General features: G+C 46.1%; 1 protein-coding gene across 2 annotated transcripts in view; it reads left to right on the forward strand.

Annotated features, from left to right (window-relative positions):
• The window catches only part of AGBL4 (AGBL carboxypeptidase 4), a gene marked incomplete at both ends in the record, with an annotated part of 1,409,253 nt that overhangs the window by 1,336,482 nt on the left and 58,648 nt on the right, over positions 1–14,123 (forward strand). For both annotated transcript variants that reach the window (XM_082661428.1, XM_082661429.1), the window contains 2 exons: positions 1,013–1,165; positions 3,657–3,819. In XM_082661428.1, coding sequence (XP_082517554.1) covers positions 1,013–1,165; positions 3,657–3,819 — 316 coding nt within the window. The remainder of the gene's footprint in view (positions 1–1,012; positions 1,166–3,656; positions 3,820–14,123) is intronic.

Below are 14,123 nucleotides of genomic sequence, written 5' to 3' on the forward strand. Positions count from 1 at the left end.
CCCTCTGGGTGGTTTATTCATTCACTCTGCATCCGGCTACTGAGCATCCTTCACGGACAGGCACTGGGTGCTTTCCAGGCAATCCCCCTACCTTTGGGGAGCTCATAAATGAGAAGGTTAACAAATAACATTGCACCAAGCTAGGGAGTGCCTTAAATACATGTGAGCAGAGAGCAGAGAGAGACTAGTCACAGTTACCTTTATAGACAACAAGGTTATTTTTTCCCATACACTATGTATTATTGGGGGGTAGGTGTGGCATCATGAAGTGAGGTTAAATAAAAGAATTAACTAAGATGTCCTATGTAAAGCTCCCAGAATGGTGTCTGGTGTCATTAACTATGCAGTAAATGATAGTAATGATTATCGCTGAGTTGGATTCCCACTCTAACTCTCTAGGTTGGAATTACCTGCTAATGGTAGCGCTCTGAGACCCTGAAGGCGGATGGTGTTAAAAGTAAGGAGAGGGATTTCCCTGGTGGCGCAGTGGTTAAGAATCCGCCTGCCAGTGCAGGGGACACAGGTTCGAGCCCTGGTCCGGGAAGATCCCACATGCTGCAGAGCAACTAAGCCTGTGCTTCACAAATACTGAGCCTGCACTCAAGAGCCGCGAGCCACAACTACTGAGCCCGCGTGCCACAACTATTGAAGCCCTCACGCCTAGAGCCCGTGCTCCACAACAAGAGAAGCCACGGCAATGAGAAGTCCACGCACCGCAACGAAGAGTAGCCCCCGCTCACCGCAACTAGAGAAAGCCCGCACACAGCAACAAAGACCCAACACAGCCAAACATTTTAAAATAAAGAAATAAAAAAAATATATTAAAAAAATAAAAGTAAGGAGAACTTGATCCTTGCTACTCTCAACCCCTCCAATCACATTGCAGATAGTTGCTACATCTGAAGAGACATAGGGCTAGCTCACAAGGAAATGTGTGTGTGTGTGTGTGTGTGTGTGTTTAAGGCATACTCTGTGGCCCCGATGTCTCATTTGTTATCCTTTCTCTCAACAGAAAACAAGCCTGGAGTTTTATATTGACATCCATGCCCACTCCACCATGATGAATGGCTTCATGTATGGCAACATCTTTGAAGATGAGGTGCGGTTCCAGAGGCAGGCCGTCTTCCCCAAGCTCCTCTGCCAGAATGCCGAGGACTTCTCCTACGTGAGTGAAGAGTTCTCAGTCAGGCAGCCCCAGCTTCCCTCCCCAAACTGCCCCCTCCCTCGCATCACCACCCTGTCTTTCCCCTCACTCAATTCAGTTTGATTTAACATTTCACAGAACACCTACTCTGCTCTGGGTCTTGCGTGGGTGATAAAGATAGAGGTAAACAAGCTCTGCCTGTACCTGCAAGCAGCTCATCACCCATCAGGGAGGGAGACTCTCTGAAAAGACAGCGCTTGGTTTGTCCGAGGAGCTGACATTGGTTTCGTTGATCTGATTCCAGCGCTAACAAGAGAAGAAACTCACTGAGCATCTCCCAGCGCCAGACCCTGGCCCAGGGTCTGCTTTCACAGACCTTTGGCCTTCATTCTGTTAGAAGGAGCCTAACATGTCTGCTGATGGGGGTCATATGTCCACCATCCTCTTCCTCCATAGCCCCTTCTGGGCCCCAATTTCTTTGTCAGTAATTTGTGGGTGATAATTTTTTGCCTTGCCTGCCTCGTAAATTCCTGGGAGGACACATGCAATAATAGATATGAAAGTACTTTGCAGGCAGTAAAGATCTCAACAGACTCCAGAGACTGTTGTTACTACCCCCTTACATGCCAGGAAGGACTGGAGAGGCTGTGGACTGGTAGTTAGAATAATTTGCAGCAAAAAGGAATATTGAGAAATGGCAGGGAAGATAAGGAGGGGAATCAACCTGTGGTGGAAGCAGACTTGGGAAAGAGTTTTTGCACATTTTTCTTTGTTTTGATACAAAATCTCTGAGGCCTGTCATTTCAGTGTGGCCAGAGGGGGAGAGGCCCACAAAGGGCATGGTAATTTTTGAAGTTGATGAGCTGAAAACATGCCTGCTCGTTGCTTCAGGCCTAGACATTAGTGGAGGGAGGATGAATTTCTCCATGAGGTAAGATGCTTTGAATCCCAGAATCTTGGCATGCCCCACCAGGAAAGGAACTGGGAGACTATTTGGCCCAATCCAACACTTTATACCCAAGAGACACTTAAAGCCCAGAGAAGTTGGGGATCTAGGACAAGGTCCCTCAGCATTTGAAACAGGTAGAATGAGATGACTGCTCATTAGCAGCTTGGGGATAAAAACAGCCGTGCTTATGTCTGTGGCAATCTCTGGAGGATGGCCAACGCTTGTCTTTTTGAAACCACTCCAGTTTCAGAGCGGAGTGTGGTTTTCTGGAGGAGACCCTGGGAGACTGTGATTCTCCAGGAGGCTGGGCCACAGACTTCAGAGACCCTCACAGGGGTGAGGTTTCCAGGGTCTACAAAAAGGGTGTAGTCTAGGAACTTTATTTCTGGCCTTGCCGGATGGCGTTCCTGCATTGCAGCCTCCCTAAGAGCTTAGGGCTTGGGTCAAGGTCATCTATCCTAGTCCAGCCTCTGTCTCCCCTCTTCTCTGATTCTCAGTACCCAACTCTAGAATGAGAGAGTTGGATTTCACTACATGAGCTTCAACTTCAACAGTCCTTCCTGATCTGAGACTCTAATTTTCTGATTCTTTCCTTTACGTCAAAAGGCACACACACATACGTACACACAGCTCTCTTTCTTTCAGTGTCTCTATATCTGTCTTGTTTTTCTGTTTTCTTTCTCCCTCTTTCTCCCCACCCCCTTTTCCTTCTTCTCTTATATTCTGCTGAACAGGCATGCCTTCTCTTATTAAAACCAGGTTCTTCATTTACTGCGATTTCCATGGGTTAGCATAGAAAGCCCTTCTAACCACAAGTGAACTGACCCTCACAGCTCTGTAAAAGAGATGTGATTTTTACCACCGCTTTACAGATGAGGAAACTGAGGCTCAGATCAATAAGGCTAGTTGCCTAACATCTCACACACTTTTGAAGAGAGGACTTGAAATGCGGACCTGCTGGCTCTTTCCTCTCTATCCACTGTGATGGGGGTAGTAGACACCCAAGTAAAGAAGAGCCGTGATCCCTGTGCTCTGGTGATGCTGAGCACAAGTTCAGCTGTCCCTAACGGAGGGGGAGCTTTGTGAAGGAGGGTTGGGGCGTCTGGAGTCACTTAGTCCTGGTCCAGGCCTGTGTCACTTACTATGAACTTCCATTACCTCACCTTAGAGGGGAAACATTACGTCACCCCTGTCAAGAGGGTGAAGCCTAAATGAGATACTATATGGGAAACAATATCATAAAGTTGAAAGCAGGGCCCAAATTTCAGTCTTGATTATCGTAATATCATCCTTATTCTCTGTCTACTTTTCCTTGCTCCCTCTGTCCCCATTCAGATTTCCACAAATCTTTGTTAAGTGGCAGTTACCATGCCCTAAGAACTGTGCTAGGTGCTTTCATTTAATTGTTTGTCTATTTAATCCATCCTTACAATAATCTTGCAAAGTGGGAGTCACATACCACTTTTCAGATGAGGAAGCTGAGATCCAGAGGTGCTCGCTCAAGGTCCCATAGCCAGCAGGTGTCCAGCCCTGATTCTCTCCTCCCTTCTTTGTCTCTCACAGTCCAGCACGTCCTTTAACCGAGATGCCGTGAAAGCAGGAACTGGCCGTCGCTTCCTCGCTGGGCTGCTGGACCACACTTCGTATTGCTACACCCTCGAGGTTTCCTTCTACAGCTACATCATCGGTGGCGCCACGGCCGCTGTGCCCTACACGGAGGAAGCCTGTATCCTTCGCAGGTCCCCCCAACCCCCCAGCCCTGGGCCAGCTCGCATCCAGCTGAAAGTACCCAAGTCCGCCAGGATTTACCAAGCAGGTCAGGAATTTGGTCTCCAACTCAGGTGAGGGCTGAGACTCTGGGGTGAGGATGGACATGACTGGTTCTGCTGGTGTCATCTCTGGATTGTCCTGTTCGCTCTCTGCCCTCCTAAAGGACACCCCCCTCCATCTGCCTGTGCTATACCTCAAGTCTTCCTCGGGCGCTTGGACCCATGGCCTTCCCATACCTGTGTTGCTCCCCTCTCTCTCTCCCCTCTGTCCCCTCACAAAGGAGTGAGTCTTCCATCATCTGAAGTATGTAAGTACACAGGCCAGATGCTCATCCCGGGGCTGCTAAGGAAGACTTTGACAGTCTTGGCCCCTCCTTCTCATCCTGAACATGTCTCTCTCTCTCTCTCTTTTTTTTTTTAAATTTTTTATTGGAGTAGAGTTGATTTACATTAGTGTGCCAATCTCTGCTGTACAGCAAAGTTATACTCAGTTATACACACACATACATTCTTTTTTTAATATTCCTTTTCATTATGGTTTATCCCAGGAGATTGGATAGAGTTCCCCATGCTCTACAGTAGGACCTTGTTGTTTATCCATTCAAAATGTAATAGTTCACGTCTATTAACCCCAAACTCCCAGTCCATCCCTCTCCTTCCCCCACTCCCTCTTATCAACTATACGTCTGGTCTATAGACCAGACATCCATCTCTCTGTGCTTATGCCCCCGCCCTTTGTCTTCCCTCTGTGCACACTTTCCCTTTCGCTTGTCTGTACCCGCCTTGTCCCCTCTACTTTTATTTATTTATTTATTTATTTATTTATTTATTTATTTTTGGCTGCGTTAGGTCTTCGTTGCTGTGCGCGGGCTTTCTCTAGTTGCGGCGAGCGGGGACTACTCTTCGCAGCGGTGAGCAGGCTTCTCATTGCGGTGGCTTTTCTTTGCTGCGGAGCATGGGCTCTAGGTGCGTGGGTTTTCATAGTTGTGGCACGCAGGCTCAGTAGTTGTGGCTCACGGGCTCTAGAGCACAGGTTCAGTAGTTGCAGCGCATGGGCTTAGTTGCTCTGTGGCATGTGGGATCTTCCCGGACCAGGGCTCGAAACCGTGTGTCCTGCATTGGCAGGAGGATTCTTAACCACTGTGCCACCAGGGAAGTCCCCATCCCCCTCTCCTTCTGTCTGTCCCTCCAACTCTCGCCTTGTGTTTTTCTCTCCTTACTTCATGTGATGTGTTCCTCCCTCTCCTCCTCCATCTTCTCTCCTTTCCCCACCGTCCTTTCCTCTCTGTCTCCCCTTAGCCTCCCTCCATCTTCCCTGCCTTCCTGCTCGTCCTCTGTGCATCTGTCTCTCTGCCTTTGCATTTCCTTTGCCAACTCGCTTTTCCTCTTGGCTTCCTCATAAAATGTCCCCGAAAACCCCCAAGCCTGTCATGATGAAACTAGAGGCCGCTTTCTAGCTTGCTTGATTTTTTTAGGGATTATTTAGTAATTCTAGTTTCCTGAATATTGATTTTCATTTCAAGGTCAGTACATAAGGGTTGTGACAGATTGTGACAGTTTCTGCTTTTCTTTACTTTTTGTTTTTGGACTGACCCATTTCTCCTTTCTGAACACTTAGCTTTCTCAGAGAAAGAATTATAGTTGATGGAAAAGAAAGGGAAAGGATAATATTAACTCTCTATATACAAACTCTCTCTCCCCAGAAGTGGAAGTGCTCCTTTCAGCCTTGATTGAACCCTTGGGGAGTGTTTGTGGAGTTCTTACCACACTCTGTGCAGGAAAACTTCCTTTCTGGTCGAGACATGACTTAGCACTAGTCCGCCCTCGTGGTTGCACGAGGGTTGCACCCTCGTGGCTCTGGACGGTCCAGTAACCTAGCTGGGGACATGGGGGCAGGGTGATGGCCTCAGAGGGAGGGACGTGCAGTAGGCAGACGAGGTGTTAGACCAGTGTTCCAGATCCAGTACCTCACTGGAGAGACTGTGGTAAGAACTGAGGGAGAGTCCCCCCGCCGCCCAGTCACCAAGACCGGGACAGTCACCTTGAAGTCTGCTTTAGTAACTACCTGGCTCACCGGTCAATGGAGTAGGCTCTGCTCTGCAGCAGAGGACCCTTGGTTTCCAAAGTCCTGGCCATCTCTATGTGCCACACTGCCCCCATACACACACACACACACACACACACACACACACACACACACACACGATGGTGTACGGCCCATTGCTTCCCCAGGATCCGCTAACTCCTGTGCTCCACGCATACGCACATTCTGTGCTGCCCCTGCCTAGCTTGCCCCTGATGTGGTGGCAAAGGGGACAGAGGGAGTTGTCTGAAAGAAGAGTCTGAGCATGCGCACCAAAGGTATCCCACATGTGAGCCTTATCTCAGTGAGATAAGGGTCCCGCCAGGTGTGGCCTGCACTTAGTTTGTGGCTGATTTCTGATGTCCAGTTTGATGGGTTCTCCTACCCTATCTCAGCACCTCCAACATGCTTTTGTGTTAGAAGCAAATGTTTCTCTCAGTGGAAGGCCCCTCCCTTGACCCAGGCCCAGGGTTTCCTCCCCTCAACACCTAATCCTCATTCATCAAAAGTAAGTACACCATTAGCACATGCCAGGTATGCTACTAGGCACTGGGGTAAAATATTGACCAAGAAGCCATGGTCCCTGACTCACAGAGCTTTTGGTCTATCTGAGGAGCCGGAAAAGGAAAGAGGCAGTTATAATCTGTGGGGTAAGTTCTGTGGTGGAGGAATTCCAGAGAGCCATAGGAAATGTTCATTTAAATATATATATTGAGTGTCTGCCATAAGCCAGGTGAAGCTCTAGGCACAGGGGATGTGTAGCAGGGAACATACTGAAGACAAAAATGTCTACATATGGGGATAGGAGGAGACTCAAACACAGTTTCGGGAAGTCAGGGAAGGCTTCCCGGCGGAAGAGACATCTAAGCTGAGTTTTTAAGACTGAGTAGAAATTAGGCAGATTGCTTGGGGTGGGTCGTTGTAGGAAGGGCATTGCAGACAGAAAGGGGAGGAAGGAAGGTGGACTGTTGGAGCTGTAAGGGGTCGGGTATGGCTGAAGGACTTCAGATGCAGGAGATGAGACCAAAATGGCAGCCTGTTAGGAATTTAAATGGTAAGGACTGTGAAGAGCAGTAGAAGGGCTTTAAAGAGCAGTGGGAAGCCCCTCTGGCTGCAGTGGGAAGGTTAGATTGGAGGGGCCAAGGCTGTAGACAGACGCACTAGGAGGCCGTTATGACAACCCAGGTGGGAAATGACTCAAGCCTAGACTCGGGTGGTGCTGTGGAATATTTAGAATGTGGCACTGAGAAGACTTGGGAAGTTATTGGTTGGGGATGTCGGTGGGGACCAGAAGCCAGCGTTTGGAAGGGGTTAAGGGTGATGGGTAGCGAGGCTGTGCAGGAGCTGAACAGGCCGCGGTGCTGTTGGGTCACCCCATCTTATCTGTCATCTAGGGGACAAGAAGAGGGATCTGGAGTTTCTCCAGAGAAGTGCAGGCCAGTTCAACACACATGAGTGTGATTTAACCTGGTTCTTGTTTGAAATGCATTAAAAAAAAAAAAAAAAACAGAGGGAGACTTCGGGCAGACAGATTGTGATCTTTGTTGGCTGCTGGCTCTGTGTCCCAATCAGAAAAAGAAATTACATGGTCTGATAGGAATGGCAATATGGTCTGGGAGGAAGCGTCCTCTAGACTGGGAGTCAGGAGACCTGGATCTGATGACAGCACCAACATCATCCCACCCTTCGGCAATCCTCCAGCCGCCCTGAGGTAAGCTTCATTACCCTCACAAAGGCAACCAAGAACCTTCCTGCTTTCTTAACCCCTGCTATGGGAATAATATTCATGAAAAGAGAGCAGACTTTCAATTGAGACAGATCTGGATTTGAATCCAGGCTCAGCCATTTACAGGATGTGTCACCACGGGCAAGTTATATAGCCTCACTGTGTCTCAGTGTCCTTGTCTGTAAGAGGAGGACCTAGTAACGCTCAACCTCACTGAGTTGCAAGGAGGTTAAATGAAATAATATATATGAATGTGCACCGTAAGCTTTAAATATTAAGCGACTATTGGTTAAAACATCGAAAAGGTTTACGTGACTATGAATGAGGACCCGCATTTATGTTAAAGAAGGTTGTCAGGGCTGTGAGAGCAGAAGACCAGGGGCTGTGTTGGTAGGGTACGTGGGACAAAAGGCCTTGGTAGGATCACCGTAACGGAGGACCTGGACCTCAGAACGCCATGTGGTTCACACAGCGAGTGGGTATGTGCAGTTCTCATGGTGAGGGGTTTTAATTCTGTCATCCAGAGTATGCCCTTCCCAGCATCAGGATCCATGAAGGCCAAATTATCTATCCAGAGGATGCTGGGTGAGAGGAAGACCAGAGAAGAGCTAGGGGAGGTGGAGAATCCTGAGGGATATTTCACCAAGGCCCACAGTAGTGTCCACCTCCTTACCTTCCAGAACATATGTATCTGTCGGTTTAATTTTTCTCCCTGGAAAAGCAGCAGCTAAACATTACCAGGGTCTTGCTCTCTGGCTCTCCTCCCCACTACATCAGGGTAATATAGCCATAGACACTGATGCTTCCCTAGCTGTGTGACCTTGGGCTGGTTATCTCACCACTCTGAGCCTGTTCCCCCATTTGTAAAATAAAAATAATAATACTCACTTTGGGTGAGGCTTATTGGGGTAGCGAAAAGATGCAATAGATCTCCAATCCCCTTGCACTGCCTGGCACCTGATAGGAACTCAACAAATGTTCCTCTGTCACCACTTTTCTCATCTCCATGCAGACTGCATGACTTTCCTTCCACTGGTTGAATCTTCAACCCCATGATCTGTCTTTGAATCCAGCAATCGGGGGTTTGAATCCTGATTCCATCACCATTACTGGGTAGCCTCAAGCAGGCCCTGTCCCTTCTCTTAGGCTCAGTGTCTGATACTTCCTACCTGTCAGAGCTGCACAATGAAACTATGTGTGGACTTCTCTGTATTCTGGTTCCTTCCAGCTCTAATATTCTAAGATTTTTCTGATTCTAAAATTTAAAATTTAATAATTCCCTGTTTAGATGAATTTATGATATCAAGAATCCACAGTTATGTTATGTCTGAGTCTTAAGACTGAGTGACCCCATGAGCATGAGTTTCAGTCCAGTAGGGAAAATCAGCACAGAAGTGTCCTGGACAACTGATCAAGCCAAGACGATAGCTATTTTCATTCTTTTAGTTAAAGGGTTCTTAATCGAGGGCTTTATGGATGGGCTTCAAGAAGAGCCTATGAACTGTCTAAAATTTATGCAAAACTGTGAGTGAAAATGTGGAGTTCATTTTCTGGGAGGAAGACTTCTAACTTTCAACAGAATCTAAATGAAGCCATCCTCAGAGGCTGCTGCCCTGGCTGGTGGTCTCTGTTCAGGTTGTAGCGAGAATACAGCTCTGGTCAGAGGCGTGGGTGTGAGTTCCGCTTTCTGTCATTCTAGCTAAGGACCCTAACTCAGCTATTTAACCTCAGTTTCTTCATCAGGAAAGTGCAGATAATGATTATGTACTTCACAGTGTTGTTTGCAGGGTTACGTGAGAGAAAGCGGATAAATGACTGGGCATATACTCAGTGCCATTAAATATTAGCTCCCTTGCCTTTCCTTCCTGTGGTTTGTTGTTTCTGTTGTTGTTGTGAAATGATAAATTCCTGAGAATTTTGGACCATTCTTCAGAAACCTTATTTACATTTTACTGGCCTGCCAAGTAATAAATATGCTCTGTTCAAACAATTTTTTAAAAAAAAAGAGAGAGAGAGAGAAAGGCTAAACTGGAATCATAAAATAACCCAGAGTTTCTCTGGCCTTTGTTTATGGTCTGGTTACAAGCCAAAAGGAAATAGCTCTTTGACATAATGGATGAGAAAAACATTGGAAACACAGACCTTGGGTCCTAAGCAGACTGTTTTCCACACACACTTATAGCTGTGGACACCTTGAAATCAGAAAATGCTGTCTCTAGGAGAAGGGAACGGCTGCTGTAGCCAAGACGAAATGCAGAGCTTTAGAACTCAGTTAGTTATCTTGGTCTCGATTCAGAGCCCACTACGTGCCTTGTACTGAGTCCTCTGAAACATACAGCAGACATTGAAGATACCATTTATATACTCATCCATCCCACAAAACTCGCTAGACACTAGAAATAGGCAGATGAATAAGGCATGGTTCCTGCCTTCAAGAAGGAGACAGTTTTGAGAGGAGGGAAAAAGGTAGAGACAGCAGCACAGAGGGATAAACGATCAGGCAGAGGGAAGCTCTGCTGGTTGGGGATGCACATGGGAGCCATCTAACCCTGCAGGAGCGGTGAAGAAGGAGAAGGAAGGAGGACTTCCTGGAGGAGGAGTAACTAGGGCTCAGGCCTCCAGGGTGGATGGGATGCAGGCAGAAGAAGCAGGGTAGAGCCACCTTCCTGGTAGAAGGAGACATACAGGAGAAAGCCCAGATGCCAGACAGAGGATGTGCCTCCAAAGTATTGGAAGGAAGTTGGAGTTGGGCCAGAAACAGTAGGTGATAAATAAACATAGGCAGAACCAAACCACGAATAGAAGGAGAAAGATTTGTGAGCTATGTAACAGGTACATTAAACAAGAAACAGCGTACAATTATAAAATATGTTTTGTCTCCCATTGACCCTGCCCATAGATGCGTATAGATTCTACATCTAGATCTAGAGATATAAAAGCTCTTACAAACCCCAAGACTTTCTAATCACTCTCGGGAAATTAAAAGTTTTCTAATTAATTCTGGTCACCAAACAGTCTCAGTTCAGCAATGACTGTGTCTCGTCCAATCAAAGCCATTGAACCTCTTCAAAGTAAAACCTTCCACATCCTCTAGCTCAGGCCTGTCTCAGACAGGCTGCTCGAGGTGACTCCTGTTTCCCCGACTTCATTTTCAGCCCTTTCCCCCATCTGGCTAACCCTAGATATTTACCCCTCCAAGGCAGAGCAGCATGAGGGACAGGAGGAAAGTGTAGGAAAGGTCTTGGGTGACTGGTACTCCCTGAGAAGGCCTGGCAGTCCCTTGTGGGCCTCCTCAGACACACCTGCCCCGGGGCTGGAGAGCGCTGACGTGGGCAAGTGCATGAGCTCAGGCCGATTGTTCATGGGTCCTACCTGAGTCCACGGTGATCTGGGGTTCACCTCCGTTAGGGCACTGCACCCTCCGGTGGCCCTCTTGTCTGACGGAGAGCTAAAGTTTGCAAATCTGGTTTTCTGGTTTCCTTTTGCAAGTCCTGCCTGGTAGTTTCCTACCTCACTTTGCAATGTGGTATCTACAGACTTGGGATCTCAGCAAAACCAAGACTAAGACAGTTCCATCTTAATAACATGTTCTATTATCTAACTGGTAGAATTGACTATTTTGGGTGATGGGTTGGGTGTGGAGGTAAAGGAAGAAGTCAAGGAAGATGCCCAGTTTCTCAACTTGAACAACATGGCGGACGGTGGCGCCAATCACTTAAACACAACTATTGGAGAAAGGGGTTGGAGAGGGGGATATTCTGAGCTCTGTTTGGGATGTGTTAAGTGTAGGGGGCTCATGTGACATACAAATGGAGAAGTTTGGTAGGCAGATGGTTCTATGGGCCAGAATTTTTGGGAAGAGACCTGGGCTTCAGACAGACTCTTCCACAAGCTACTGTAGAGTCATAAGGAAGGAAGGGATTTTCTTGGTGTGCACCATCAAGGTGGGCTTTCCCTTGAGTTGGTGAAAAGAATGCTGGGCTGGGAATCAAGATCCCAGTTCTGGAACAGTCTTCTGCCCTCCCCCCCTCATAAAGCTGTGTGACCTTGGTTAAATCATTTTACTTCTCTGGCTAAAGCCTGGTACTAGGTAGACCCTCAGTGAATGTGAATGAATGAAGGAATGAATGAAGTGGAAGGAAGCTTCACCTGCATCTGCTAGTTGGCTCACTAATAGGACAGTGAGTGTGAATATGTGTGTGTGCTGTGGTGGTTATCAGGTGGAGGGGAGTACTGCCTGGGTTTTCTTTCTTGGGGAGGAAGCTTCACTTTTTATACAGAAGAGTAGGAAGCAGTCAGGTCTGACCTGTTGGGTGGCAAGGAAAGATACCCAGGTACTTCCCAGTTCCTACTTGTGATGGCCAAGGTCAAGCCTTTGTTAAGATTCATAAACAAAATAATGCTTCGCAAAGAGGGCTTTGGGAACAGACGACTAAATGGGACTGAAGCCGGTTAGAATCTTTTTTCTCCTCCACGCAGACATGGACTAGAATTTGGTCTGTAAATACAAATGCTTACTAAATGGCTGAATGACTGGCTGAATGAATGAATGATTAATAGTAGTAGTAATAATGGTAAAAATAATAATGTTGAGATGTGCTTCATGAGGTGGGATGTGCTTCCTGCATTACAGGATTGGCTTTGCCTCCAGCTTGCCATGTAGGTTTGGGGAGTTCCTTTCTCTTTGGGTCCAAATTTTCCTATCTTTCGATTAGAAGATGAAATGATATGATCTCCAAGTTTATTTCCAAATCATTAGGTAGATAGATAGACAGAAAGATAGATAGATGGATATAGAAAGAATCATTTGATTTTTGGCCTTTGAGGTAAGTACCTTTTTTAAAAAAATCTTTATTGGAGTATAATTGCTTTACATTGTTGTGTTAGTTTCTGCTGTATAACAGAGTGAATCAGCTATATATATATATATATATATATATATATATATATATATATATATATATATCCCCATATCCCCTCTCTCTTGCATCTCCCTCCCACCCTCCCTATCCCACCCCTCTAGGTGGACACAAAGCACTGAGCTGATCTCCCTGAGCTATGCGGCTGCTTCCCACTAGCTATCTATTTTACGTTTGGTAGTGTATATATGTCCATGCCACTCTCTCACTTTGTCCCACCTTACCCTTCCCCCTTCCCACGTCCTCAAGTCCATTCTTTACGTCTGTGTCTTTATTCCTGTCCTGCCCCTAGGTCCTTCAGAAGCTTTTTTTTTTTCTTAGATTCCATATATATGTGTTAGCGTACAGTATTTGTTTTTCTCTTTCTGACTTACTTCACTCTGTAGGACAGTCTCTAGGTCCATCCACCTCACTACAAATTAATCAATTTTGTTTCTTTTTATGACTGAGTAATATTCCATTGTATATATGTGCCACATCTTCTTTATCCATTCATCTGTCAATGGGCACTTAGGTTGCTTCCATGTCCTGGCTATTGTAAATAGAGCTGCAATGAACATTTTGGTACATGACTCTTTTTGAATTATGGTTTTCTCAGGGTATATGCCCAGTAGTGGGATTGCTGGTCATATGGTAGTTCTATTTTTAGTTTTTTAAGAAACGTCCATACTGTTCTCCATAGTGGCTGTATCAATTTACATTCCCACCAACAGTGCAAGAGAGGTCCCTTTTCTCCACACCCTCTCCAGCATTATTTGTAGATTTTTTGATGATGGCCATTCTGATGGTGTGAGGTGATACCTCATTGTAGTTCTGATTTGCATTTCTCTTAATAACTAGTGATGTTCAGCATCCTTTCATGTGTTTGTTGGCAATCTGTATATCTTCTTTGGAGAAATGTCTTTTTAGGTCTTCTGCCCATTTTTGGATTGGGTTGTTTGTTTTTTTGATATTGAGCTGCATGAGCTGCTTGTATATTTTGGAGATTAATCCTTTGTCAGTTGCTTTGTTTGCAAATATTTTCTCCCATTCTGAGGGTTGTGTTTTCGTCTTATGTGTTCCTTTGCTGTGCAAAAGCTTTGAAGTTTCATTAGGTCCCATTTGTTTATTTTTGTTTTTATTTCCATTTCTCTAGGAGGTGGGTCAAAAAAGATCTTGCTTCGATTTACGTCATAAAGTGTTCTGCCTATGTTTTCCTCTAAGAGTTTTATAGTGTCCGGCCTGACATTTACGTCTCTAATCCATTTGGAGTTTATTTTTGTGTATGGTGTTAGGGAGTGTTCTAATTTCATTCTTTTACATGTAGCTGTCCAGTTTTCCCAGCACCACTTATTGAAGAGGCTGTCTTTTCTCCATTGTATATTCTTGCCTCCTTTTCAAAGATAAGGTGACCACGTGTGCTTGGGTTTATGAGATAAGTACCTTTTACATATAGGGAAATTCAAGCCCAAAAAAGTCAAATAACATGCCCCGGGCTGCTCTCTCAATTCTGCCTGGTGGGCTTTGTCTTACTTTCCTCCCTGCTCTACAGTT

This window comes from Grampus griseus (genome assembly GCF_964374135.1).
Source record: "Grampus griseus genome assembly, chromosome: 1".
Taxonomy (NCBI): domain Eukaryota; kingdom Metazoa; phylum Chordata; class Mammalia; order Artiodactyla; family Delphinidae; genus Grampus; species Grampus griseus.